At 36.1% G+C, this 20,147-nt stretch overlaps 1 protein-coding gene across 13 annotated transcripts in view; it reads right to left on the minus strand.

Moving 5' to 3' along the window:
• Window positions 1-11,718: 11,718 nt before the first annotated feature.
• The window catches only part of LOC135226425 (protein NDRG3-like), a 392,774-nt gene continuing 384,345 nt past the window's right edge, over window positions 11,719-20,147 (minus strand). For all 13 annotated transcript variants that reach the window (XM_064265978.1, XM_064265967.1, XM_064265966.1 and 10 more), the window contains one exon: window positions 11,719-14,960. In XM_064265978.1, coding sequence (XP_064122048.1) covers window positions 14,842-14,960 — 119 coding nt within the window. In that variant the 3' untranslated portion in view covers window positions 11,719-14,841. The remainder of the gene's footprint in view (window positions 14,961-20,147) is intronic.

Here is a 20,147-nt window from a genome sequence, read left to right on the forward strand (position 1 = left end):
GTAGATAACTACTTACTGGAGGCAGCATAGGAGTCCCCAGTGATATAGATAACTACTTACTTGAGGGAGCATTGAAGTCTCTAGGACACAGATAACTACTTACTGGAGACAGCATTGGAGTCCCCAGGGGTATAGATAACTACTTACCGGAGGCAGCATGGGAGTCCCCAGGGATATAGATAACTACTTACTTGAGGCAGCATTGAAGTCTCCAGGACACAGATAACTACTTACTGGAGACAGCATTGGAGTCCCAAGGGATGTAGATAACTACTTACTGGAGGCAGCATTGGAGTCTCCAGGACACAGATAACTACTTACTGGAGACAGCATTGGAGTCCCAAGGGATGTAGATAACTACTTACTGGATGCAGCATTGGAGTCTCCAGGTCACAGATAACTAATTTATTACTGGAGGCAGCATTGAAGTCTCCAGGGATGTAGATAACTACTTACTGGAGACCGCATTGGAGTCTCCAGGGATATAGATAACTACTTACTTGAGGCAGCATTGGAGTCTCCAGGGATATAGATAACTACTTACTGGAGGCAGCATTGAAGTCTCCAGGTCATGGATAACTCCTACTGGAGGCAGCATTGGAGTCCCCAGGGATGTAGATAACTACTTACTGGAGACCGCATTGGAGTCTCCAGGGATATAGATAACTACTTACTGGAGGCAGCATTGGAGTATCCAGGGATATAGATAACTACTTACTGGAGGCAGCATTGGAGTCTCCAGGGATGTAGATAACTACATACTGGAGGCAGCATTGAAGTCTCCAAGTTCCATGTAACTTAACTTACTGGGGCAGCATTGGAGTTCCTCAGGGATGGTAGATAACTTAATCCTTTGCTGGAGGCCAGCCATTGAGTCCTCAGGTCAGCAAGGATAACTACTTATGGAGGCAGCATTGAGTCTCCAGGGCATGCCAGATAAACTACTTACTGGAGGCAGCATTGAGTCTCAGGTCACAGATGGGTAACTACTTACTGAGGCAGCATTGGAGTCTCCTGGGAGAACTACTTACTGGAGGCAGCATTGAGTCCTCAGATACTACTACTGGAGGCAGCATGATAGTCTCCAGTGTCACAGGAGTAACTACTACTGGAGGCAGCAGTGAAGTCTCCAGGTCACAGATAACTACTTACTGTAGCAGCATTGAAGTCCCCTCCAGGTCAGGATAACTACTTAGGAGGCAGCATTGAAGTCTCCAGGTCACAGATAACTACTTACTGAGGCAGCATTGAGTCCTCCAGGTCATGGATAACTACTTACTGGAGGCAGCCATTGAAGTCCCGGTCCACAGATAATCTACATGATGCAGCATTGGAGTCTCCATGTACAGATAACTACTTACTGGAGGCAGCATTAAAGTCCTCCAGGGTCACAGATAAGTACTTACTGGAGGCAGCATTGAAGTCTCTGGTCATGGATAACATCTTACTGGAGGCAGCATTGAAGTCTCCAGGGATATAAGATAAACTACTTACTGGAGGCAGCATTGAAGTCCTCCAGTCACAGATAACTACTTACTCTGGAGGCATCATTGAAGTCTCCAGTGGTCACAAGATAACTACTTACTGGAGGCAGCATTGGAGTCTCCAGGTCACAGATACTACTTTACTGGAGGCAGCATTGAGTTCCAGGTCATGGATCCACTACTTACTGGCGGCAGCATTGAGTCCTCCAGGTCCAGATAACTACTTACTGGAGGCAGCATTGAAGTCTCCAGGTCTGGATAACTACTTAACTTGGAGGCAGCATTGAAGTCTCCAGGTCCAGATAACTACTTACTGGAGGCGCATTGAAGTCTCCAGGTCATGGATAACTACTTTACTGGGGCAGCATTTGAAGTCTCCAGGTCACAGATAACTACTTACTGGCGGCAGCATCTGGAGTCTCCAGGTCACAGATAACGTACTTACTGGAGGCGCATGTCATTGAAGATCCTCCAGGTCATGGATAACTCCTTCTGGGGGCAGCATTGAAAGTCTCCAGGTCCACAATAACTAACTTACTGGAGGCAGCATTGGAGTCTCCAGTCACAGATCACTCTTTACTGGAGGCAGCATTGAAGTCTCCAGGTCATGGATAACTACTTACTGGAGGCAGCATTGAAGTCTCCAATAGGAGACTCCAATGCTGCCTCCAGGAAGTAGTTATCCGTATTTTTGTAGACTTCAATGGTACCTCCAGTAAGTAGTTAACTACATTCATGTAGACTTTAATTTTTCTCTCTAGTCAGGTGTTATCCATATTCCTTGAGAATGTGCCACATATAAAGCCTGAAAGTACATAAGTTTTAGTAAAATACTATATTAATACTCATAAGTAAATCATTTATACTCAGTAATATTTTGGGTTTCTTTTTTCAATGTAAGGAATTTTACGAGAATGGAAATTTGACCAAAAAAAAAAAGGACATATAGCTTCAATCAATCTGTATTTCTTGAGTCCTGTAACAAAGGCTAATACGAAATTATGGTTGTGAAAAACACTGAACATGACAATTGTGTATTACTACATAGTTTTTAGATAGGTGCTATAAATTCATTTATGAAACCAGCTGACTTTAATAAAGAAAACTCTTAATTATAAAATGACAAAAAGCTTGGGTGTTTTACTTTTTAGCAATGATTATGACCAAGGACCAGCTCAAATGAGGGGAGAAATTTAGCCATTTAAGTCAAATGTCAAGAATTGAAATCAAAACCTGGCAAATACTGAAAGCAAAAGCAATTCAATCCAGCTCTTATTTCTATGTATCTACCCATTTAAGGTGCATCTGGTTGCAAGGTCAAATGCTAATTGTATACGTATAAATATTCAGTATTAAAAGTGAAGTACCTTACAAAGCACTTAATTACATACACAGAGTAATTCCATTGTAATTCCATTGTCAAGTGGGTCTTTAACAACCGATGAATTCTCGAACTACCACAATAGTTGTCATGAACTCATATGAACCTCACTATTCTGCGAATGATGATCGTGGAGTTTACTTTCATAAAAATGAAAATACAATTGATGATTTCTTCTTGATGTTTTGTTAGGTCACATGTGGAGGGAAATTTTAAATATTGAACGAGATATTTGAAACAGTTTGACTTCAATCACCTTTTTCACACCCTCACTAATATCGTCCACGAAGACAGCAATATTGTGAGGGTGTGAAATTGACACTAAATAATGATCTACCATGGACAAAAGTATGATCCCAGCAAATGCCTGCAGCAGCCACACCTGAATGGAACAAAGGTTGACGATTATGGTTAGTAAGCACTGAATATGATTTTCACCATTGCTATTTTTATTATTCTGTTATTATACGATTTTTCTATATATTTAACAACTTAATTCACTGGTAATGTAAACTATTATTCTTATATTATTAGTATCATTAACACATTGTCTACAGTAGTGATTAGAAAATATGAGCATTAGCATTCAATATCTCGACCTTTCACATCCGTCGTTACAAGACAAACAGGCTTCATTGCTGTGTTACCAGACCATTTTCATGAAACATAAGGGGATGGGGTAAAGGAACACTTTAAGGCAACTGTATGTTGTACATACGCTCACAATGGTCCAGTTAGAGAGCTAATAAAGAGGAATGAAGTGATCTTCGGACAGCTTATAAACTTTCTGAAAAACATTATAGGTATGCAACGAATGAAAGTTAAACTTGCCGTGCAACTGTTGTCCAAAAGTACTTATAAATCTTTTGATCACTTTGACAACCAAGGATATTTGAAGAGAAGGGCTGGAAAATTACAAGCCATATTTCACTCGGCTTGTTGATAGATAGTTTGATTCGTTTTATTCTCGACTACCAACAGATAGAAAATCATCAAGAAGTGCTTACGTGACTAAACCTGTAATGTAAGACAAAATCTTTCAAGACCTGAGTAGAACCCCTAGAGAAATGAAAGTAAAGAAAAGTACAATGCTTTATCGTTTGTCTAACTTGCTGAAAATGGCAAAATAAAAACTTGGCATGACGTATACTCTAAATTACAGACTAAATCAGGCTGGGTTGGGGTACTTTTTTGGTTGCAAAAGTCAAATGGGAGCGTACGATCAGCACCCATCACCAGTTGCATTTAAACATCGTCTCAGAGCCCACCTTTTAGGAAAAGACAGCACACTTGTAAGCTCAAAGAGCAACGTTTAAAACTGCAACAGTGAAAATGTAACATCCGCCTCATTTTCCCACGTCTCTGACAAGCAAAACGCATCATTCGAAGACGAAGGAAATTCCCTTCAGAAAGAACCAAGTATATCAGCAATTTTATTTTGCTTACCAGTATTTAATAAGGATGATCAAAGTGATGACTTCAAAGACCAGGAAGTTGAAGAACAAACATGGGAAGATGCCATATGTTGGCGGGTTCATTGCTCGCAAGTTTCCACAACTGGAACATTTAGGAGCAAAAGTAACAAAGGAAGATGACTCAGATTGGTGCCATAAGCTTCAGTGAAGGGAAACTAATAAAACCTAGTGTGTCTTGATCATTTGAAATGTATGGATAGGATGTTTGATTCTCACCATGGGAGGAAAATGTTTTTACAGCCTTAAAAGGAGCGATAATTAAATTAGCGGATATAATTAGAAGTCACATCCAAATAACTTCAGAAGTCGAAATATTTTGTTCCATGCCATACAGTTTTTAGAATTCGAAATTTGAACACACATTAATAGTTCCAGAAAAGCGGTGCATAGATTGAAAAAGTTAGCGACATAGCTGTATATGTACGTGCAAAATGTGATTTTATGAAGATCTGTTAAATGTGTAATTTAGACATATATTTATATTAGTTTAGAATGGTCTTTAAAACTCGCTCATGATTATTTAATATATTAAGATATAGTTTTCATTCTGACTATTATTTTCCTTCGGAAACATAATAGTATTTAATAACGGATAAAAAAAAGAAAGCAAAGGTAGGTTTTCTATAATTATTTGGCGAAAATGTTCTAATGATCTCTCTTATGATTATTCTTCTTAACATAGTAGTATGAAGAACCCATATCTGACTTTTAATTTAATTATTCAATAGCTTAGAGTATTTAGAAAAATTAAAAAAAAAGAGAAAGTAAAGGCAGGAGTACTATAGGTTAAGGGGCCTGACTGCGGTTATTGTGACGTCACGCACCTAGCCGTTTAATCATGGGTTGATGGCCATCGAGAGAGACCTAGAGAAAAGGCCTAGCGGATTAAACGTCATCAGGGTTTTCCCAAGCAAAGGTAGTCAGTCCTACTGTCCGACCGACGGTCAGAAAGTCGGGTAGAGACCGTAGTCCGTAGAGTAGAGTACAGTAGAGTAGACTACCTGCTTTAGTAGTCATCTAAATTCAGAAGGGGTCACACCGCTGATTTTTTTTCGAGTGAATTACCATCTTTTTTGCGTTATTTGTAGAACAAAAGGGATATTGATAGTGAATTGGTACTGCTTTTACGTACATATTATAGTAAAGATTTTACTGTCTCTTCTTCTCTCCTCAATACCACGACACACGATAACTTAAAATCATTTATTCATTATTCCTAAAAAATATAAACGCTACCTCCCCTCTACATCAAGTTAGCTGTGTATCACCGCAATGACGAATGATTTTGTTAATCATTTGTGCTAAATTTTATCGTCTCACTTGGCGCACTGGACACTGGCTCAATTAAGACTTTTTTTTTTATTGCATTTGATTGTTTTCATACTTTATCATTGCGTTAAATTAATTGAGAAATTCCCTTTTTATTTGAATTGTTATTGCTTTCAAATACATATAGTAATATTTTATCTCTCTTCTTCTCTCCTCAACATATCAACGCTCCCTCGTTCAGTCTCAAGTCAGCTGGGGTTGATGACACCCCGGTTACATACGATTTTATACATCTTTTATGCTGAATGTTTTATTGAAAGCTAAATTTTATATTAAATGCTTTATACTTTATTGTATTTTGTCGAATATTGTTATCATTAAACTATATATTGTAAATGAAAAAATAAATTAATACAGTTTTACTTATAAGACCCAGTAGGCCGTCGAATACAAGTATAAACTAGATAGTCAGTCAGTTCGAGGTATGAGCGTTTGTTCGACCAACGATACAAAATTTTCTCGAAAATTTTGTTCGAAAAACGGAAAGTTCGACATATGAAACGTTCGACAAACCAGGTACCACTCTATTTCATTTTTAGTGCTACAGCCCATTGAATGGAAGAGTAATACATATATGTGTAATGTCTTTGCATGCATATGTAGATATATATGTACATAATAAATGCATGTGTATGTAGATATGATGTCTGCTCAGTCTACATCACTCCATTTTGTAGGCATTGTTATAAAGCTTATAGGTCTAAATTCAACATAGGCTACAATACATTAAGCTGGCTAAGCTATCCCATGTTTACATACCTTAGGTAACATAGTCCTAATGCCATAGGGTAGGCTATAGTGTACTATTGTCTTGCATGAGATTGCGCATGTCAAAGCTCTGCTGTTCTGTTGATGCATTGAGGGTTGGTGTGATCCGGGAGGAACGGGTAAATAGCGATGCTTGAGCTGGCATCATGTAACGGATAATTACATACCATTAAACCATTAAAGTCAATATTTTTTGCCAGCTGTATTCATTACCCTTGCCACCTCGAGCCAGCAATGGGATATTTGGTTATGAGGATGTACATCCTTTTTACTACACATACAACAGCTGTACAAACTTGCTTTAAATGCCCCTTTTTCTGACACTGATGGCATACCTTATCTGTAAAATGACATTTCACACTTTGATAATGGTATCCACAATGTTTATTAGGAACCGATTTCTTTAAAAATGACTTAACCTGTTGTACAGGGTGTGACTTCTCAGAAACAAAAGCTTTCTCTAAATTCAAAACCCTTTCATAAACCTGAGTAGAGGTCATAGACTTTAAAGCTTAAGTTTTCAGCAACCAAATTGGCAAAATAACTTCATCCTCTAAAGCCATAAACAACTGTGGAACTCACGCGCAATCTCTTGCCGAAGATTTCAGGTCTGCATACAAATCTTTCAAACTCGCCGTTTTTCCTTCTTTGTTGGAAAGCAAGTAAACTTCTTTGTTAGCAAGGTTTAATTTCATAAAGTGCCTTAAGCAAAATTAACAACTGTTCATGTAAACAAGTTTTAGTATGTGGCAAATCTGGTGCACATATATTACCTTCCTATAATCAATGTTTCTTTCCAGTAAACACAACCTCAATTGAAACAATTTTGGAGGGGTTAAATGCATTAATTTTTTATTATATATATATATATATATATATATATATATATATATATATATATATATATATATATATATATATATATATATATATAAGGCAATTTCTGTCTGTCTTCTTTCTTTTTGTTATTCATGCCCAGACTATGAAAGCTAAGGCTACCAAATTTTTACCTTAGTCTCACCCAGGAATTTTTAGTCAAAACCCAAAATTCGAGGGCTGTTTATAAGGGGACCTTAACACGTCATTCTTTACAACTTTCGAAGTAGACAGCAAACTGGATTTTTCACAACTTCTTTGGCTTGACAGGATCCCAAGTGATTACTTATTCTGAAAGTGATTGCATCATCCGTCCTGTAGGGGTTGTCATCATGGACGGCATGACCCTTTTTATCCTAAGCAATGCTGGGCACAGCAGCTAATTATTACATATAATGCACAAGGTAATTATTCACCAAACATATCTGTAGACTACATGCCAGTACCATAATACAATCTGTAAACCACTAAGCCTAATTACCTTAAAATGTGACAAAACTGTCATAAGCAAAAACAGCATAACCTAATTTAGGCTACATGACAAATCAAAAGGACAACCAAAACCACAGTAGCTTAAGCATACTGCCACCCTAATGGGCTATGCAATGACTATGCACTTCCATATAATCAAGTAACAAAACATTAGCCACTGAAAACAATACATTTGTTATATTGCCAAGGTGTCCTTTCCCAGTCTTCGTTTGTGCCAGTCTCTCGGCAATTGTGAAGATGAAAAAACCTTCAAAACATGGCTACCTTACTGTTTTCCTCTGCCATTGGGTACTTTTTTTTTTCTCTCTAAATATCTTGTTGGTGGCCCGAGGTGGCGAGGGTAATGAATACAGCTGGCTAAAAAGGTTGACTTTAATTGTAATGGTCCGTTACACGGTGCCAGCCCAAGCGTGGCTATCAGTAGAACAGCAGAACTTCATGTAATCTCACATGCAAGACTTAGTACGCAACAGCTATCCTACTTAAAGATATACACTGGCCTTAGCTTTGTGGCCAAAATTTTGGGACATAAGGGTGGATATATCAATCTATAACAGACAAGTGGATTCAATTAAGGTATAGTGATAATAATAGTTACAATACTCCTTGAAGACGACCGACCTACTTAACGAGGCTAATGGGAGGAAATGTCTTATTCCTTTTACAACTCTGTCTTCAAAGAACAGAACAGTTGTGTAAAATCATATAAGGTAGCCCTACTCAACCATAGCTACAGCTTCTTTTGCATCTTTGCAAACGTCCTTATTCACTGAGGTAGGCACATTATCTATGCCTGTTCCCTTTTTTAATATTTCGAACCAGCCTCAGCTGGCCTTAATTTACTAACAGCAGCACTTGTAGTAGACATTTTCATACTGAGATCGGCTTGCAGCATCCTTGCCTTTTCACAAATTATCGCCTCTAACACTTGGAACTGAGAGTTCAAAGCTTCAGTTAAGGTTACATGTGTAAAATTTCTCCACTGAGAATGTGAGCCAGAACTCTTCTGATGCGGAACTCTAAGAGTAATTTGGAAAATTACTCTACTGATGCAGAACTCTAAGAGTAATTTGGAAAATTACTCTTAGAGTTCCGCATCAGTAGAGTTCTGGCTCACATTCTCAGTGGAGAAATTTTACACATGTAACCTTAACTGAAGCTTTGAACTCTCAGTTCTAAGTGTTAGAGGCGATAATTTGTAAAAAGGCAAGGATTTTGCAAGCCGATCCCAGTATGAAAATGTCTACTACAAGTGCTACTGTTAGTAAATTAAGGCCAGCCGAGGCTGGTTTGAAAAATTAAAAAGGGGAACGGGCATAGATAATGTGCCTACCTCAGTGAATAAGGACGTTTGCAAAGTGGAGAGATGTAAAACATTTTGTGGAGTTATCATTCCATTAAAGATGTTGTAATCCGTGTTTCCAACTTTTAATGACAATTCCTCATTCCTCTCTTCCATTTGCTAAGAAGAGTCTTCCTTAATGGTAAGAGTGATGTTAAATGTTTATTTATCCATTTCAATAGTCATTTATACTTACTACTTCTCATTATTTTCTGTATAAAAAACTGTTTATTCTCTGTAAAGTGTATTTTTTTTTAATATTTATGGGTGCCTGAAACGGGCTAATTGGGTTTACATTATTCCTTTTGGTGATTATTGCTTCAGCTTTCGTATGTTTCATAGTTAGTGAGACGTTCTGGAACGGATTACGTACAAAAACAGATTCCACTGTACTTCTATTTCCGGTACTCCTTCAGTCCTTCGAGTTGAAGTTTTAACTGTTTGGATTTATCTGCTTGGTATCAGAGTACTGTAGTTCTCCCATAATTGGACGAATAGTTAATTTCTCACCAATTTGTTTTTTTAAAATGAGAATTATATTTAATGCCTAACGCTAGTCATTGTTCAAAGTTGATTAGCTATGCTTTTCTGAACCAGTCAGTTGTTTATCTTGAGATGAAGATCAACACAAATAGGCTAACAATTTTCTACCCCTGTAGAGAACTATGTTTGTTTGTATGGCGTTTTTATGTTGCATGGAACCAGTGGTTATTCAGCAATGGGGACAACGGGTTTATGTGACTTCCGAACAACATCGAAAGTGAACTTCTATCACCAGAAATACACATCTCTGACCCCTCTGTGGAATGCCCGAGACTCGAACTCGCGGCTACCGAGGTGGTAGGCGATCATACCGATCACGCCACTGAGAACTATGTGGGTTGGCCTGTAGACCTCAAGAACCTTTCCACTGTCCACAGTTGTCTTGGAGGCAAATTGGGGGCCCATTCTGAGTAACAGCTCTTGGCAGTTTAGAGTAGTCTTATGCCAAGTCTCGATATTCTTACACAAGACAACAAGGAGACAAATCAAGAAATTTGTTCAGGCTAACAAAGAAACTACCTAATCCTTTGGACAGCGTTCAGCAATGACTTTCTTTTTGTCATTTTGTCCTAGGGCAAGGTCTCGAGTCCTTTTATCATTTTGTCCTAGGGCAAGGTCTCGAGTCCTTTTATCTTTTTGTCCTAAGGCAAGGTCTTGAGTCAGATAGTCTCCTCTTCCTCAAGTTTGCCAGAAGACTTGGAACCTTTAGGGAGACCCAAACATCACCAGTTCACAACTGCTCAGAACAGTACACTACCAGTTTATTGCCCTGCATGCCTTGATCCTTAGGCATGGGCAGTTGATGCCTTCCTTCTTGAATAGTCGAATCTAGACCTTTAGGCTTCTCTGTTGGCTGTTTTTAAGGAAACACTCGACTAATTGTGAACTTTGCAGATCACAAGGATGATTTTGTTAGCACGTCTTTGGCCACAAAGGGAATGGTTCTCCTAAATTTCTTTCCTGTTGGTAGATGTTCATTGTTGTCTTCCAATCAAGAGAGCAAGGCCAGCAACATTGGTTGCAAGATCTACTGAATCCCCTCTCGAAACACCTAAAGATGAAGTAAAAGTAATAGACGAATAGAAGAGAGGCAGTAAAATCTTCTATAGAAGAATTTGCAATGACAGGAGATTTTAGCAAGGAAGATAGAACAAGAAGGAATCTGTGCATATGCTGCCATTGGGAATGAGAAGCCAACCCAAGATAGAGCCACCGATTTCCTCTTACTGAAATTATCCCACTGATCAGGAGACAAATTACAACACTCGCATTAGATCTGCACTGCTACAAGTGGAATGGGGATCTGTATCAACAGCAGCTAAATATGTAACAAGAACAAGGGTTGTTACCAACCCCCGGGCACCTTGGAGGCAAAGGATTGCTTAGATGATACAGGCAGTTCTCAGCAGGTTGTAGAAAAGCGGAAACTGCCATTAACCAAAACTTGGCGATTTATGGTGCTTATGGCCATTAACTGGCTAATGGCACGTCCTTTAGGTATGTTATGTTGCCATAACTATTATTGGCACCTCATGGTGCTAACTGGAACTCAAGTGCCATTAGTTGCAGATTTAATGGGGCTAGACAAGCGCCATAAAACTGCAACGCTGTTAGCCGAGTCTGCTGAGAACTAGGGACTGCCTGTGTGTAAGGTAGTAGCATCATCTAGCCGTGAAAGCGGTTAGAGAGAAACTGGTGTCACAGTGTTGTTGGGTTAAGCAAGGCAGGGAGTGCCCTTCACTTCCTATTGGCTGTCTCCTGTTGGCACCAAAATCATTGTGCTATTTTAACTGGACTCCAGCAGGTGCTAGAGAATTTCAACATTAAGACTACAGGTTAGTTATGAAAAATATGAAAGTGATTAAAAATTTGTCATTTCGAATATCCTTGTCAATAATCACATCAGTTAGTTAATTGATATAGTATTCTGGAAAGTAAGGCCTTTCTTACTTTCCAAACATAAAACAGGGCAATATTTGATTAAAGAAATTGCTGATGGCTTTAAGGATAAGTAAATAAAATGCACCATCAGTGAGTATATGTGTTTAATGATTATTGCACAAGTTATGGTCTCTGCAGACTGTGGAATCACAACCCTTAGTGTACCATCCTTCTCTGATGATGTGGTCTTATACTGTATACCATTAAACACTACTAAAATGAGAACTAAGCAAAATCTTTTTGTAAAGTTAAAAATAAATGAATACCATATTTTTTCCTAACAATTACAAATCCAGAAGCAATAAAAAAACTTAAATTTATTAGCTTCTAACTGTACTGGATTACAGCAGTAATGAAAAACTGTACCTCCAAAATACCAGACGCAACTTTTAAGTTCAAGTTGAAATTACCAAAATGAGCAGAAACCATGTTCCCAAAAAGATATATACAAATTTTTCATATATACAGTGCAGGTCTACCTACAAGAAAAGGGAGATATGGTGGGCATATGATTTAATGTAAATTGCTATTTATTGTACGTATTCTTAAATGGACAGTTCAAAAGTAACTGCATAATGTCAAGTATACATATCTGCATAAACCCCAAATTAACTAGAATACAATGGGGAATTTCTTTTAGACTGTAATTAATTAGATCATTTATTTAGAAAGATACTTTTTATCTACTGTAAATATATACACAATTACACAACGACAGTACTATTGTTTTATGATATGCCAAGATTTAGTCTGGCTAACTTCATTTAACAATGATGCCACCAGGTCCCCTTTTCAGGCAATACCGGCCAAGGCATGGGGCTCTCTACCAGAAGCTCATAGCTAATGTAACTGCGAGAGAACATAACATAGATCCTTTGTTAAATTTTAAGGCTTGCTTAACGAGTGCCAACCACATTTCAGTCTACAGACTGAAGGGCAGATAACAACTGCTACTCTATAATGCAAGAATTCTTGATATTCACTGAATCAACAATATTACAAAAGAAATGTTACTTTCTCAACTGTTAATAAATGTTTAAATACAGATTTTGAAGGCCAACAAAGACTAAGTATAACAGTCTGAATTGTGTCCTTCATAAAATTCTTAAAAATGTCCTGACTAGCCTGTTAATTTCATTCAGAAGTGGCTTTGGAAATGGAAGTCATATGCACCTGGTAAATAAAAATGAAAAAATAATGGACATGAACACCCAGTGTGCCTATTCCTTCCTTACAAAAATAATATCTCATAACTGTAAACAATCAGCACTGTAGGTTTTCACTTGAAGCACGTGAACCAATGGAATAGTACATGATTCTGCAAATTAAAAAAGCAATACTGGCAAACTATGCATGTAGCAAATATTACAATTTGTGCTACTCTGCTACTGTATCTATGATAATTTATTACATCAACATTACTATTCTTTCCTATACTTGAGAAAGGTATCATGTAAACTTGCCAACATTTTAGATGAAACTTAAAATAAATATGAGGTTTATCATTGCTAATACAATGGTAAGTGGAATTGACTTTTAAATAAAAAATTATATTTAACAAGAACAAGGAAGCTGCCTAAATGTAGAGAAGCCAAAAATTTTAAAACATTTTCCTTAAGGCTTCAAATATCTTCTAGGCTATCGTAAGCACACAAGAATGGTAACTGACAATGTACGTGCTTATATGTTTTCTAAAAGGATAACTACATGCTGCTGTAAAAGACTATTTGGAAAAAAAAATTGCACAATATAATTCATAATGACTACACTGTTCGATGTATAGTGGCAGAAATGGCCATGCCCACATTCGTCGTACTACATGCAAATCATGATCAATCAGTTTTCAAAATTATATTAAAAACAGCTCCTTTATAAGTCGAGTGTCAAACAGACTAAATAAACCTGGCTGTTAAATGTGTCAAAAGAAAAATAAGGCCAATTTTAAAAAGTAGATTACCTTATGATGAACAATACAAGGTTTTCTAGAATGTTCATTTTCCTTTTATTGTGACGACTCTACCAAACTATCTCCACTCTAAGGCTGGTCTACAATTTAAGGAGTGATGGGTAACTAAAGGTTCTTGTCAGCCTACCTATATTGATGTTCACCGAGTAAAATTCTCAAATGAATACAGACAGATTTCAGTGCTTTTTAGTTTGAAACATTAAGGCAAAGTAAGAGAGCCTAAAACATGAAATTACTGATCAATTGCCTCTCTAGCGGCACAGCTCCTGAATAAAATCAAATGACTATTTCTGCTGTTTTTGTATTAGTTATACTTTTCTGATAATTCTTGTTTTAAACTGGTTGAAGACATCACCAAATGCATCACAATAACAAGGTAAACAAAAATTAATCCCACATCTGTTTATAGGCACAATAAAAAATATAAATAATTCTTCCATCTGAGTATGTTGCACTTAAAATTTATATATTTGATATATATATGTATACTGTACAAAAATTTCACTTAGATAATTTTGCCTTGAATAATTCTTTGCCATAAACAGGTTAAAGTAGCTTTCTTTGACACAATTCTAACCTCAAGAACAAGTTACTTTACAGATTCTATCTTTGCTAGTACGTAGTACTGTATATTATAATATTAACAGATCATCTTTTATTACAAAAGTTTGATTCTTTTTACATGTATGTATTATCAATACAGCATTTCCCTGTAATTATAACTAAAATACACATATGTATTATCAATACAGCATTTCCCAGTAATTATAACTAAAAACGCCTACGGTTAGTAATGCAAAGACCATCTTTAATCTACATGGAATGAAAAACAAAACATTTGAATATCTTGCGTAGATTTACATTACTTCATCATTACATGACATTTTACATCATTCAATTAAAACTTAAAAAGAAGAAATAAAGCAGAGCTACTTCTGCCAGGTCAGCTGAAGTACATAAAATATTGTAGACATCAATTGCTACTTTGCTACATGCATGCACTTAGAGGGGTTAAAAATAAATGTCTAAAATGCGTATTATAAAAGAAAAAGTGTAAGAGACTTCCTGTCATGATAAAAGTAATATCTAAGTTGCCTAAATAACAAAACCTGAAATAATCAGTCTTGCGGTTCTCTAAGACTTCGTACATCAAAATAAAGGGAAAATATGTTGAATTTATGCCATTGTAATATTTTCTCCTTTGCTACTTGTAAAGTTTCCCTAAAAGAATTTCAGAATTTTCTTCAAACAGTTGGATTTTGCAGTGGGTTTTCTGTAATACGGATATCCTTCACACTTGTTGTGGAGCCATTAAGTGATGGAAGAGAGGACTGTCGGGATCCAAAACCTCGATTGTGTACCGCTGAAAAGAGAGAAAAAATAAATGTAGCAATATATAATTAATATCAGCAAAGTATACTGATACTAAAAGCACCAATAACCGCACATTCAAGTAGTATTATGTCTACACAAGAAATTAATAGTCCAGTTTACTCTGACAATTTATATTGAATAAGAGGGAAGTTATATCGCAAATATCATACAATATCCAGCATAATAGCAGTACTTTAAAATTGTTGATAAATTGCTAAGAGTCAGACTAAAAATATACAAGCCTAAAAGCTGTTGTGTGATTTGTGCATGATAAAATAATGAATGTATATATGTTAACAAATTGCAATGTAACATACACCATTAAATTAAATTCAAGCACTACGGTTTAAACATGCAGTTATACTAGTACAATTATTAGCTAGTGTTCAGCTTAGCCATTCCCTTGAATACAATTTTTTTTTCTGGTACTTTTCATCTTTAAAATATGTAGATAAATATAGCAATAATATTTAATTAAAGATCAAAAGACATCCTTTACAGTACACATTTACCTAGCTGTTAACATACTGTATATTTATTTTCCCAGAATCATATGTCCATACGTATATATATCCACTAAACTGTAGACATCTGCAAACAAATAGTTACCAAATTTGTCAGACAAATATTTAAGTACAGTATTACAAAATCTTGAACAAGCTAACAGCTCATCTGCTAAAGTGTGTCATCCTATTACCAAAACTGTCTCATTGCATCCCCCTCCTAGATATGTATAGCAGAGATATCTCAGTCCAAGTGTACAAACTTAATTATCAGTGTCTTAAGCTGAGAATACAAAAACAAATAAACTATGGTGACTTGAAAGTTGTCTCACCACCTTGGGGAACTCCCAACTTGCCCAAAAATAATTCTTCACTGCAAGAAATGCACATTCTGTTACATGCAGAAGATAGAATTCAATGTAAGAGAAGGCTTGTGCATATCTGATGAAAACCTTGGAAAGATTGCAAGTTCATCTTTTCTAGGTTTTCACCTATTTTCATCTAAATTTAGCAGTTTTCATCTAACTTGTAAGTGCTCTCAGATAAGCTCTCGAACTATACATCATTTATTGCTTGGAATCTTGGGATGTGAACAGGTTCATCCTCTGAATTATGCTGAGAATAAACTCTAATCACTTATAGTCATCATAGACAACGTCAATGGGTTCCCCAAAGAGAACAAGAGATAATTGATTTGGTTTTATTTTGCCCACTGTTTTACAAATTTTGAAGTTCTCATTTCCAGCAATAGGATTTCCTAAAATCAGGGAGAATAAAGAGGACATTTACAAAATACAGCATTTTCCTGCACAGTGCTGGGAAGGAAATCTGTCTCAATCATAGTTAAAGGTGATGTAAATCTTTTGAAAAGTGACAATGAGGTTGGAGGAGGCTGTCAACTGTAATTTTTGCTGTAGCTGCATATGGCAAGTGACCAGAGATAATAAAAAAATTTTTTAGTTGTCTTGTGAGATTTCCTAAACTTACGTACAGGATGATTAAGATACCTTTAATTTTGGCAGGTACCATCAAAACAAATGTTAACTTTCTCCCTTTCAGAGGCAGTAATAGCATAAAACAAAACTCACTTGGCCTAAAACCCAGGTTGAAATAACAATTGTACTGCATCAGGCCCTCATAGCAGTAAAAAGTGAAAAGCCTGTAGTTCAACAGAATGACATTCAAACTTATGCTCCTTGATTGTGCATGAAGATCACTTACTGGGTTGGTGCTTTTTACTCAGACAGTTGCTAAACATAATGGAATTAATATTAGATAATCTCAACCTATGAGGAGGTAGTACATCCAACCCCCAATGGAACCTTCAGCAACAGGACTAATAATACTTGCCAAGGCCTCAAGGTGACCAAGGTCACCTTTGGATGGCTGAAATACACTGCTGAGCACACTTAAGTGCATGGCATCTCTATTACATCCACTGGGAAAGGAGTCATTTTTCCTTTTTTTCTTTCTTCTTTTTTTAAGCAATAAGGATCTACTTGTGGAAGGACAAATCTGCTCTCAGCAGACCAATAAATACTGTCTTTCAAATCTAACATGATCAGTGGGCAAGGAAGTCTTCATCCAAACCTTTCAATCCAGATGTGCAAAGACAATTCTGTCGTCAGAAAGTGTCAAGTGCCAGCCTACTGTACCCTTGGCTATTGGATCTGTTTGCAAGCATTCTCCTGCTGTTTCAGCCAAGTTAATCACAACCTGTGCTATGACAAATCAAGCGATTAAGTTCTCCTTCAGCAAGACCTCCTTAGAAAACTACAAGATACAATGAGAAGCTAACATTTCTGGATGTGGGATTCCAACTTGTGTTTTAAATAGTAAAGTAGGACTCAATTATGACTGACCGACTGTTAAGTTACCTATTGGCAACAAAAATGTTTAAGAATAGAAACATATCTGCCTGTCATCATGTCCTGACTACAAGACTGTTATCATCAGCTTGTAGGATGCATCAAGTTACGTGTCTAGACCATTGTCTCATGAGGCTAGTCATTCATTCTTGATATAACCATAACAACATCTTTCTGCAATTTTCCCATTTGTGTCAACTACTATGTATCTGCACAAGGTTTTACTAAAGAATGCTTTAGTTCAAGTCATGACCAGTTCCCTCCGCCATTAAGGCTTGAATGATATTACCACTGTGACGATTAATTTTTGTACACATCTTAATTTCAAAAGTCTGGTAAGTATCTCATGACTTAGAAACATCCTTTCAAGTCCAGTTCTAACACTGGGGATAACCTAACTTAATCCTCCATATCTCTCTTCATTCCTATATCCTTTCTAAGATTACTGTAAAGAGGATGTGTCATTTTAGTCTATAATTAAAGTTCTGAGTAAAACACAGGATGCCTATTGGGTACTATCTTGAGTTAATTACAAGAGAAGCCTCAAATTATGCTCTACGAAAATGACAGCGTTCAGATTTTTCAATTAAAGTAGCAATCTGCAGTATTAAAGCTTTGAGATGAACCCTTCTTATCTGGCTTAAAGGTCATCTTTCCAAAGCATAAGGTTTAACTAAGCCATCCAACAAGAGGTTATCAGTAAGTTAAACAGGATTCCCTACTGTGCTTGGGAGCACAAATTGGCAATTTTTTGTAAAGCAAGGTAATTGCCAATACATGCACTACATATTTAATTTTAACCCGTTTCCCTTATAGCTTAGTATACTAATGTTATGTATAGTTCAGGGGGACAAACTGGTTTTGGAAATCACTGCACCTATATCAAAAATAAGGTTGTAATGTTAATATTGGGATGTAATAAGCCCAAAGAACACATTATGGAGGGAAAAAAAAAAAATTTTTAAATCCCTACTCTGTACCAATTAGTACTCTACATGAATAAAATTTCCCAAGAAAGTCTAACATTGCTGAGATTCTTAAAATTTTGCTGTGCTGATGCAGATTTGTAATTTGAAGAGCACGGACTTAAGACCATTTCAAGAATCAAAGAAAATCTATGCACATGCAATGAAAACCATTGCCTTTAAAAATCATTAGCTATGTACTCTCTAGCTATTAACAAAATGCAGGCATTATTATGCAATCCTTAGAATACATTCTGGTGATTACTGCTAAAAACTAATTTCCTCTATGTGATGTGTAGACAAAATGGATATTCAAGGTGTTAGTTATATACTACTAAATACTATAGCAAAATCTTTTTCGTGCATAGCAAGAAGGAACATGCTAGTAAATATGGCAATGTACACTGCCTGTAAGTATTAATATGTCATATACAGTTGTGCCACTTGAAATGCAAATTTGCATACACAAAAAACAACAAGATATTGTTCAATTACCACTGGGATGAATTTTGTTGGTTTTTAAATAATTGCAGCAGTTTATTGTTCAGTATTTGACATTACTTAGCTATGGATGTCTTAACCATAATTACTTAAATCTTGTTCCAATTACAGTATGATTAATTTAGCTAAAGTTTTAAAAATTATTTTTACATAAATTTACTAGTATATTCTTTTAAACTTCTAAGAAAAAGGTTATGATCAGAATGTGGAAATATATGGCATTGAAATCAGTAATGTAGTATAGTATACCACTCTGCATTACCATTGACAACTGTAAATGTACACTATATAAATTAGAGAGATATATATATATATGCATATCTATATTATAATGAACGCTCTTCAAAATGTCACAGATGTAAATAAAAGAAAGGTTATATACTACAGTAAAACAAAATAACTCCCATTTCAATGCAAGTCCAAGAGTTTTAACTGCAACTGGGAGGGGATTGTTGTTGTAAACATTGAAAGAATACAAGGTTGTAAAAGAATTTAAAACTATGGTACATTTAAATTATCTGTTAGTTAATACTACTCTACATATATATACACTATGCAATTAACTGTCATTTCAGTGTACTCTGAAATGGAGTTTGTTACAAAATTATACATGTTCACATTTATATGAAGGGTACTGACTCAAATACAGATATACAGATATATTTTCTTGCAACTGTTGTGCCTATTGTTAACAAAAGTCAGCAATCATACATTATGTAGATGAAGTAAACAGTAAAAGATAAACATTCGTAAACATTCAATACCACTTCTGACTTGAAAATAAATCTTGAAAGGCAATACAAGTACCTGGAAATTAACTCACCCTCACTTGTAAACAAGATTGAATACCCTGACATGTAATACGCGCTTAAGTACCTGGTATCTGCAATCTAACGCGCCTTTATTATGAATAAGTAACACTAGAATGAAATTGTACCTCTGGAGTTCAGCACATTACTAATGGCTTTTGTGCCCATTCATACTCCAAGCTTAGAGATAAGAATGTCAAAAAAGTACAGTACGTACTATGTACATATCACATGAACTGTACAATGAAAGGAGAGTAAGCATCATAACCTCCATGAACAGATTATAATATGAAAAATGAACTGGATAAGGTTTATTTCATGAACATTTTCAAGAAGGTTTCTTTGTAATGCAGTGCATGTTCAATTTAACTGCTGTAAACAACTAATCCTGACTGTATGAAAACTTATACTACCAGTATGCTTCTCATGTACCTTGAAATCATTATTTTTGTGTATGTATCTTTACACTTGTACTCTGAAAGCATTCAATTTTATTTGTTCTAATAAAATTTTTGAATAAAATTACAGGA

This window comes from Macrobrachium nipponense, chromosome 14 (assembly GCF_015104395.2).
Source record: "Macrobrachium nipponense isolate FS-2020 chromosome 14, ASM1510439v2, whole genome shotgun sequence".
NCBI lineage: Eukaryota > Metazoa > Arthropoda > Malacostraca > Decapoda > Palaemonidae > Macrobrachium > Macrobrachium nipponense.